The 10617-nt window shown below is 37.3% G+C and overlaps 1 protein-coding gene across 5 annotated transcripts in view; it reads left to right on the top strand.

The window, feature by feature from the left end:
• DDX4 (DEAD (Asp-Glu-Ala-Asp) box polypeptide 4) overlaps positions 1-6714 on the top strand; it is a 66476-nt gene extending 59762 nt beyond the window's left edge. For 2 of the 5 annotated variants that reach the window (XM_010853511.1, XM_010853508.1), the window contains exons 18-21: positions 2976-3075; positions 3852-4122; positions 5631-5741; positions 6390-6714. In XM_010853511.1, the coding sequence (XP_010851813.1) occupies positions 2976-3075; positions 3852-4122; positions 5631-5741; positions 6390-6476 (569 nt within the window). In that variant the 3' untranslated portion in view covers positions 6477-6714. The remainder of the gene's footprint in view (positions 1-2975; positions 3076-3851; positions 4123-5630; positions 5742-6389) is intronic. The other 3 variants (XM_010853509.1, XM_010853510.1, XM_010853507.1) reach the window with 2 other exon arrangements.
• Positions 6715-10617: the final 3903 nt, after the last annotated feature.

The following is a 10617-nucleotide window of genomic DNA, read 5'->3' as shown; positions in this document are numbered from 1 at the left end:
AATAGATGTTTTTCTGGAACTCTCTTGCTTTTTCCATGATCCAGCAGATGTTGGCAATTTGATCTCTGGTTCCTCTGCCTTTTCTAAAACCAGCTTGAACATCTGGAAGTTCATGGTTCACGTATTGCTGAAGCCTGGCTTGGAGAATTTTGAGCATTACTTTGCTAGCACGTGAGATGAGTGCAATTGTGCGGTAGTTTGAGCATTCTTTGGCATTGCCTTTCTTTGGGATTAGAATGAAAACTGACCCTTTCCAGTCCTGTGGCCACTGCTGAGTTTTCCAAATTTGCTGGCATATTGAGTGCAGCACTTTCACAGCATCATCTTTGAGGATTTGAAAGAGCTCAATTGGAATTCTATCACCTCCACTAGCTTTGCTCGTAGTGATGCTTCCTAAGGCTCACTTGACTTCACATTCCAGGATGTCTGGCTCTAGGTGAGTGATCACACTATCGTGATTATCTTGGTCGTGAAGATCTTTTTTGTACAGTTCTTCTTTGTATTCTTGCCACCTCTTCTTAATATCTTCTGCTTCTGTTAGGTCTAAATTTATAGTCTGATCTTAAAAAAACAAAATCAAAAGTTGTCAGAAGAGAGTTGAACATTTTACTAGTGTAAGATTACTTAGTTCCTAGGTAGTAATTTAATTGAAGTGACAAAGCATTTAAAAATTAGAGTAGAAGGTAACGTGGTTATAAAGAACAATAGATCTTTCATAAAGGTCTTTTTCTCTTTAAACAACCAAAGACATGATAAAGTCAAAAGATTCTCTGCTATATAGGCTGATTATAAGGAAGAGAAAGAAGAACCTTTCATATTGTAAGTAAAGGCATTAAACAGTAAATCAGGAAATAGTTCCATGCTAATTGCTTGAATTTGTTAAAATTTTAACACATTTCATCTTTTTTTGTTGGGGGCGTGGGGGGCTTTCCCTGTGGCTCAGTGGTACACAGGATACCTTCAGTGTAGGATACGCAGGAGATGTGGATTTAATACCTAGGTCAGGTAGATGCCCCCTGGAGGAAGGCATGGCAGCCCACTCCAGTATTCTTGCCTGGAGAATCCCATGGATAGAGGAGCCTGGCGGGATTCACACTGGGGAACCAGGAAAAGATGAGATCAAGGCTTTAAGCTGCATAGTAGTATTATGTACCTGACTATATCAAATGAATCAGTTTTGGCATTGGGCATCTTGATATATGATCTCCAAAACTGTTGAAAGATAATTTTTGACAAAATCATTACTCATTAATAAAATGACTATGTCTCAAGGATATAACTCATTTATTACTGTAGGAATCAGTCATTCTCTTGATTTCCTACCTGGTTTTCTGATATCTGAGATTAAATATCACCTCTAAAACCTTCCTTTTTTGCAGTCCTACTATCTTACTTAGGAAATTCCATTCAGTATCTTGCCGGGAGAATTCCAGGGACAGAGGTGCCTGGTGGGCTATAGTCCATGGGGTCACAAAGAATCAATCGGACATGACTGAGCGACTGACACTCATTCCAGTTGTTCAGACACAAAAATATGAGGCATCTTTGATTTCTTTCTCCAGTGTACATATCTGATCTGTCAGCAGAGTCCTCTTGTTTCTGTCTAGCATCAAACTATATCAGAACCCATCAGTTGCTAAGTTAAAACAAAGATCAGATCTACTTCTTGCCTCCAAACCCAATGGCTTCCCTCCTCAAAGTAAAGATCTTTCAGTGGATTTCAAGGCACTTCATGAAATGGCTTCCATCATCCCTCTCCAAATCCTGCTGCTCTCCATTGCTTACCCTATTCTAGCTGCACTTTGCTCATTACTCATCCCCACACGTACCAGACATGGTTCTACCTCATTGCCTTTGTTCTTGATATTCCCTCTGCCTAGAACGTAAAAACCAGATGGGGACCTCTTTTCTGGTTTGTTTGTTTGTTTGTGAGCACGTAAAGAGCACCTATACCTTAGAACCTTTATATTTGTTCTTACCTCTGACCTATAATATTGTTTCTTCAGATATCTGAATAGTTCACTTGTTTAGTAATATCTGTCCTCAGATGTCATCTAATTAGAGAAGGTGCATAAACCCATTTGGCCCTTTATTCTGCTAAATTTTTTTCTTTTTTAGACTTAATGCATCGTATTTGTTATTTACCTCTCCACAATGAGTGCAGGTGCTTTGTTTTATTTGCTGTGTTTTCAGTATCTAGAATAGATACTGGCATCTACTGGGTGCTAAATGTTTGTTAATAAATGGAGACAGCTGATAGGGACATGGAGGAGTGGGATTACAAAAAGTAACACCTTGTTACTTCTATTCAGGCTATAGATTATTATCTTTCCTCTCTAACATTTTATAGAAAATTTCTTGGTGTGGAAGAGTCTTTGGCTCATGCTTATATTTAAACCAGTTAACAAAGCTAACAAGTAAATATTCTTTAATGTGTTAAGACCCTGAGATAATATCTTATATATCTATATATATAAGATACTTTGGGGATTAAGGGGTTTGAATTGAGATAATGTTGAAACATAGAATATTGTAGAGTTTGTCAGCCCTGGGTTGAATGCAATTATTATGAATGCCTCTGGCAGTCAAGGTAAAATAATAGATTCTATAACCATGGGAAGAACAAAGGAATTTATTTATAGAGAGGGAAATGAAGGGCTGGAGCCAAATTTGGAACTGCTAAGAGTTGGCAGGTAGATATCATTTATCTTTCCCTAAGTCTCTACTTATTGGTTGGCCTATGAAGGCAAGGGGCAAGCGGTCGTTTTTCTTTTTTTTTAGTCATAAAGTAGGAAAAAGTCCTTGTCTCTCTATCTTTGACATTTATCCACTCAGGAAATATTTGAATTGCTCTTACCTATCAGGCCTGAGTTTAGGTGCTGGGAATACAGTGGTGAATAAGACAGTTTCCTACTCACCCTATGCTTTTTTTTCTTTTCCTAATTTTGTAGTTTGAATATTTCATTGTCTTGTAGGTGATGAAAGAACTATGGTCTTTGTTGAAACTAAGAAAAAAGCAGATTTTATTGCCACTTTTCTTTGTCAAGAAAAAATATCAACAACAAGTATTCATGGGTGAGTAGATTATTATGATTTCCTAGTAAGGAGGTAACTTCTATTTGTCATTTGTTAAGAAATGTTGGTATATTTAACTAGTAAAAAATCCTGGAATTAGGATCTAAAGATCTAGCTATTATTCTTCATCTTTAAGTTTTTATAAGAACCAAGTGGCTGGGATGGATGAGTTAGAAGTATCTTAAGTTCCTCATCATGATTATCAAGCAGTCTCACTTAGTCTCTCTAATCCTTAGATCTAGGTGCTTATTCAGCTAATCTATCCAGTGCTTGGTATTTTTTTCACTGGGCCTCAAAAATGTCATAGTAACACAACTTCATTGGCACTTTACTAGGAGATCTAAAATATTAATTGGTGAATATGTAGAATTCCGAGATTATACTTTTAAAAAATCAGGAATTTTTGAGAAAGGATTTGATCAACTAGTTGTGTATTTTTTGTCAGAACTAGAAACAGTTTATTAGTTGGTAAGATTTGATGTTTGTCGCATTTGAGTCTGTATTTTGGCTGTAGGTATTAGCTGTCACCTTCATCTGCAAATGGAGTTAATTGTCCTAACCTCAAAGTATTATTGTGAGAATTAAATGATGACTTACAAGAAATTAGTATAATACTTTGTATGTAAGAAGTAGACATTAATGTTAACTGTTGCTATTTTTGTTTTACTGTTATCCATTGAACTTATCCAAAAAGAAATCTATCCATTGAACTTTAATGGTTGTCTTTAATAGTTTTCTTAAGGGCTATTCTAATACATGCTTTGTTTTCTTTCAAGTGATCGTGAACAGAGAGAAAGAGAGCAAGCTCTTGGAGATTTCCGCTGTGGAAAGTGCCCTGTTCTTGTTGCTACTTCAGTAGCTGCCCGAGGGCTGGATATTGAAAATGTTCAGCATGTTATTAATTTTGATCTTCCTTCTACCATTGATGAATATGTTCATCGAATTGGGCGTACTGGTCGTTGTGGAAATACTGGCAGAGCTATTTCCTTTTTTGATCTGGAATCAGATAGCCAGTTAGCACAGCCTCTAGTGAAAGTGCTATCAGATGTAAGTTTTTAATTTTTAAAACTGAATGGATAGTGTTCTTACCTTGTCATTGAAAGCAGACATTTTATATGTATGGATTTTCAGTTCAGTTCAGTTGCTCAGTCGTGTCTGACTCTTTGCAACCCCATGGACTGCAGTATGCCAGGCTTCCCTGTCCATCACCAACTCCCAGAGCTTACTCGAACTCATGTCCATCGAGTTGGTGATGCCATCCAACCGTCTCATCTTCTGTCATCCCCTTCTCCTCCTGCCTTCAATCTTTGCCAGCATCAGGGTCTTTTCCAATGAGTCAGTTCTTTGCATCAGGTGGCCAGAGTATTGGAGCTTCAGCTTCAGCATCAGTCCTTGCGATGAATATTCAGGACTGATTTCCTTTAGGGTTGACTGGTTTGATCTCCTTGTAGTCCAGGAGACTCAAGAGTCTTCTCCAACATCACAGTTCAAAAGCATCAATTCTTCAGCACTCAGTTTTCTTTGAAGTCCACTTCTCACATCCATACATGACTACTGAAGAAACCGTAGCTTTGACCAGACAGACCTTTGGTGGCAAAATAATGTCTCTGGTTTTTAATATGCTGTCTAGGTTGGTCATAGCTTTTCTGCTTTTCTTCCAAGGAGCAAGCATCTTTTAATTTCATGGCTGTAGTCACCATCTGTAGTGATTTCGGAGCCCCCAAAAATAAAGTCTCTCACTGTTTCCATTGTTTCTCCATCTGTTTGCCCTGAATTGATGGGACCGGATGCCATGATCTTAGTTTTCTGAATGTTGAGCTTTAAGCCAACTTTTTCACTCTCTTCTTTCACTTTCATCAAGAGGCTCTTTAGTTCTTCGCTTTCTGCCATAAGGGTGGTGTTGTCTGCGTATCTCAGGTTATTGATATTTCTCCAGGCAGTCTTGATTCTACCTTGTGCTTCATCCAGCCCAGCATTTCACATGATGTACTCTAAAATCCCACGGGCAGAGGAGCCTGGTAGGCTGCAGTCCATGGGGTCGCTAAGAGTCGGACACGACTGAGTGACTTCACTTTCACTTTTCACTTTCATGCATTGGAGGAGGAAATGGCAACCCACTCCAGTGTTCTTGCCTGGAGAATCCCAGGAACGGGGGAGCCTGGTGGGCTGCCGTCTATGGGGTTGCACAGAGTCGGACACGACTCAAGCGACTTAGCAGCAGCAGCATATAAATTAAATAAGCAGGGTGACAATATACAGCCTTGACATACTCCTTTCCCTATTTGGAACCAGTCTGTTGTTCCATGTCCAGTTCTAACTGTTGCTTCTTGATCTGCATACAGATTTCTCAGGAGGCAGGTCAGGTGGTCTGGTATTCCCATGTCTTGAAGGATTTTCCAGTTTGTTGTGATCCACACAGTCAAAGGCTTTGGTGTAGTCAATAAAGCAGAAGTAGATGTTTTTCTGGAACTGTCTTGCTTTTTTCGAAGGAAAAGTAAACATGTGAATCTTTTGAGACTTTATGCATGTTGTTTATGAAGTTAATTTTTTTTAAGGCTCAACAGGATGTTCCTGCATGGTTAGAAGAAATTGCCTTTAGTACATATGGTCCTGGCTTCAGTGGTAATGCAAGAGGAAATGTGTTTGCATCAGTCGATACTAGAAAGGTTAGTTGAGGGGGAAAATTTAGAAATTGGCTTTTAGTTATTTGCTCTTTGTAAATGTTGTGCTTAATATTGTGAAGTAACTATAACAATAAGTTAAGCCATTATTTTTCATGCCTGGAAGATTAATGTTTCTCTAAATATTTTATGTACATATATAGTTTTGGTCTTAAAGGGAAGGAATTTAAGATTTATGCTCAAACACCTTCTTTTCACATTTTAAATTCTAATTTGGGATCTTCTGAGATTTTGTAGTAATTATTTTTTGAATTCTGACCACATTATAAGTAAGATAAAATAATAGCAGTGTGGTTGCATATCTTTTCTATTGTGTCAGTTTCTAGGCAACATAATTTTTATACAGAAACAGTGGGCATACTGGTCATTAAGTATTTCTGCTTATTCGTTGAAGTGAAGAGCTTTGTTTTTCCAGTTGCCAAAACTATTGGCTTACATTTTTTCTTTAAAAATTCTGTGCAATTTAAACTTCCTAGGTTGATATGGACCTTTTTTCAAATGGATTGGATTCAGTGAGAATGAAATTTTTTGTTTGGGGAAGAAATGGTAGAAAGCTTGAGTCCTTACTATCAGTCTAAGTAGTGTAACTTTAACGATGCATAAAATTAAATGTTTGTTTGTTTGTTTTTTAAGAATTACCACGGCAAGAGCTCTTTGAACACAGCAGGGTTTTCTTCAACACAAGCTCCTAATCCAGTAGACGATGAGTCATGGGATTAAAACGAAAACAACCTGCAAGTTTGTGGTACAGTTTTGATGCAGAGAAGAAAGTAGTTTTGATTTTTGATTTTTTAAAACAGAAGTATGAAACCTTGCATCTCCTATCCTTCTGTTCTTACTCCCACCCTTAAGAAAATCCTTACTGACTAGTTCTGTGAAATGCTAAAAGTTACAACGTTGCGGTTACTAATACAAATGGTGTTAACCAGAAAGATTAAAGCATTCTAAATGTCTTGCCTATTTCTATTGTATTCTTCAAGATTTTAGACATATTTCATGTCTAAATGCCATGTCTTAGTATAGTGTTTATTGATCCCACAGCAAACAGGATTATAGGGTACACTTTTGGTTAAAAATTATTGGGTTCTATTTTTACTTATAAGGAGCCTTTAAACAATATGTGTCACTGAAATGTAATGACATGATTTTCATGATAGAAACAGTGAAAGACAAGCTTTTAAAAGCAGTTTTGATTTTATATCATCAGATATGTGATGAACATGCTTTAATGTTTGCAACGTGAACTCTGTACTCAATGATACAACTGTTTGTATTATATTTATAATATACAGACTTCTCCTTAAAAATAAAGGATGAAACTCTTTTCCCCCTAAGATTTCCAACAGCACTTTTAATTTTTCTTGTTACAGATTATAATTCTCAACTCTCGTATTTTGAAATTTTATTTGAGTCTTGTGAAACCAATGAAGTGAAAAGTCTTATATAAATTGAATATGTATAATATATATTAATACACAGATGCAGTAATGAAAGTCATTCTTTGAGCTCAAACTATATCAACAGAAACAGTGTTGTTCACTCTTGCCATAATTAACTTTTTGATATTTTAATATTGAGGGTGAAAACTTTTTTTCACTTACCATTACATATCTTAAACTTACTGTGTCTACGTGTACCCTGATGTTCATCGCAGCACTGTTTACAATAGCCAGGACACGGAAGCAACCTAGATGTCCATCGGCAGACGAATGGATAAGAAAGCTGTGGTACATGTATACAATGGAATATTACTCAGCTATTAAAAAGAACGCATTTGAATCAGTTCTAATGAGGTGGATGAAACTGGAGCCTATTATACAGAGTGAAGTAAGTCAGAAAAAAAAAACACCAATACAGTATATGAATGCATATATATGGAATTTAGAAAGATGGTAATGATTACCCTATATGCTAGACAGCAAAAGAGACACAGATATAAAGAACAGACTTTTGGACTCTGTGGGAGAAGGCAAGGGTGGGATGATTTGAGAGAATAGCATTGAAACATGTATATTATCATATGTGAAATAGATTGCCAGTCCACGTTCGATGCATGAGACAGGGTTCTCAGGGCTGGTGCACTGGGATGACCCTGAGGGATGGGATGGGGAGGGAGGGTCAGGATGGGGAACACATGTACACCCATGGCTGCTTCATGTGAATGTATGGCAAAAACCACCACGATATTGTAAAGTAATTAGCCTCCAATTAAAATAAAGAATAATAATTTTTATAAAAAAGAGGGAAGAAGGGGAAAAAAAACTTACGTGTCTAGATTGTTAAGAAATTCTTAATAAATCATTAAATAAATGAACCAAAATATTAACATAAAACAAGTTAGACATAAATACAGGGGGACAAAACTAATCAGTTTCAAGTGTTTGTTATTATTCACTTAAAATATCCAAAGCAGCATTTCCTGAACATGTATGTCTTGTTATAGGAATTTGGTTAATAAATGAGGCATCACAAATTAAAAGAGGAATGGAACATTCAACAGATTCTGCTGGGATAACTAGATGCCTGCCCCCATGCCATATGAAAAATCAGCCCTGTGTGACATGTAAAAATTACAACTACAAAAAAATACAGTTAAAGATTAAACCTTTGACTTGGGAATGAGAGTTGACATTAAGCTCAAAGGACAGAAATCATGAGGGAAACAATGAATAGATTTGATCACAATAAAATTAGTTGCTTATATAAAAAGGGTAGACAGACAAGGAAAAATATCACTAAGGTAAGCAAATTGCTCTAAGAGTTTATCCAAAGTTAAAGCAAATTGGTCTGTGGAATATTTATAGTAATTGTCCCTAGAAACACAGAGGTGACAAAATTGGAAAAACAGTAAAGGAAAGATAATCAGACTATGTTAACTGGCCCATGCAGAGAACAAATTATATAATGTACACCCTGTTGATTTTCAGTTTTAGAACCAACTTGTAGAAAAAACAAGAGGGCTTTGTTACAGAATGCAGATGTTAACTTTGGAAATGGAAATGTATAGTTTACAGATGTTGCGATGTAAAAACAGAAGTAGGGTGCCTTTATCATCTCACAAAGTGTGAAAGCGAAAGCGAAGTCGCTCAGTTGTGTCTGACTCTTAGCGACCCTATGGACTGCAGCCTACCAGGCTCCTCCATCCATGGGATTTTCCAGGCAGGAGTACTGGAGTGGGGTGCCGTTGCCTTCTCCAACAGCCAGGGACTAGACCCCCTTTTAATTTTCTTCCAGTCTGTGTGGTAATGGCCTTGAGATGAACAATACAGAGGGACTATCACTTTTACATGGACATTTCTGGATGCACGTTTAGAAGCAGCACATTACACTAGTTGGCTGCAGTTCTCCTCTCCCTACAAATCAGTGTTTCTGCACCAGTTACGGACCCAGTGGTATTACAACAAGTTATACTAATCAGGGAACATGGCTCTCTGCAGACCTGGGGAAGATTTCCCTCCACAGTAATGAAACACCCTGGAATCTGTCTGTTTAGTAAGGAAAAAAAAATGTTATGCTTAGAAGCATTTGAGATTCTCACATCTACCTGCTTCTCAGTGTCACCTGTGAGACTCCTAAAACAAAGCCTCCAGGCTTCAAGTGAAAACCAGAAATCCCTGCAGTCTTTTCTAGGAAACCGCAGCTGCAAGGCAGACCTGGTCATAACTGGCAAACTATTGTCAACATACCGTCCCCCCTCAGACAGAAACTTTGAGACCCCTAAAAGCTGTTCTCCCCTTTATGCTTACACAGCACAAATCTGTGAACTACCTGCACAGTAAAGTTACCAATTTTTTTCTTTTCTCTTTTTATCTACTATAAGATGATGGATGCTAACTAAACTTACTACAGTATTCATTTTACAATACAATATAAGCAAAACCATATGCTATATGCCCTCTGCTTACACAGTGGTATATATTAACTGCATCTCAATAGAACTGGAAAAAAGTTACCAAGGAAGGGAGAATGAGGTGAGTGGTCTTTACCACAGTCAGTAGACTGTGGGATGTGGAATAGCAATTTAGAAAGGGAGAGGCAGCAATATTGCTCTATTATATAATCCTTCTACAGAATTTTATTTTCTAGTCATATGTGTATCTGTCACTTTGATATTTTTTAAAGAAAATTTTCAAATCTATACTCAGAAATAAGTAAATGAACACTTGGATATTTATAGTTGGTTTGTTATGATGGTAGGATTATGTGTGACTTTCTCTTTACATTTGTTTCAGTAATGCTCTGATGGTAAATTTGATAAATCAAGCATGACTCAAAAAAGTTGTAAGGCAATCAGGCTATGACCAAGAAGCTCTTTGAGGAAATAAAAAAAGAAATGACCTATAAATTCACTTTGTAAACAAAACTGGAAGAGACAAGACATACAGACAAAACAACTAACGATGCAAACACTTTCATTTAGCCTTTCCCAGAAGTGAGATAATAATATTGTTAAATACATCCTATTTACTTTTTTGTTTGCAGGATCTTAGTTCCCCCAGTGAAGGATCAAACCCAGGTCCTTGGCAGTGAAAGCACGGAATCCTAACCACTGGATTCCTAGGGAATTTCTGTTGCTTATTCTTTTTAACTAAACTCATTTTGACTTGTCTGTACTTTGTGTATTTGTCTAATGGTATCTAATAGTATTAATAACTAATGCTGCTGCTGCTGCTGCTAAGTCGCTTCAGTTGTGTCCGACTCTGTGTGACCCCATAGACAGCAGCCCACCAGGCTCCTCCGTCCCTAGGATTCTCCAGGCAAGAACACTGGAGTGGGTTGCCATTTCCTTCTCCAATGCATGAAAGTGAAAGGTGAAAGTGAAGTCGCTCAGTCGTGTCCGACTCTTAGCGACCCCATGGAC

This window comes from Bison bison, unplaced genomic scaffold (genome assembly GCF_000754665.1).
Source record: "Bison bison bison isolate TAMUID 2011002044 unplaced genomic scaffold, Bison_UMD1.0 scf7180017864328, whole genome shotgun sequence".
Classification (NCBI taxonomy): Eukaryota; Metazoa; Chordata; class Mammalia; order Artiodactyla; family Bovidae; genus Bison; species Bison bison.
This window is presented reverse-complemented; position numbering and strand designations above follow the sequence as displayed.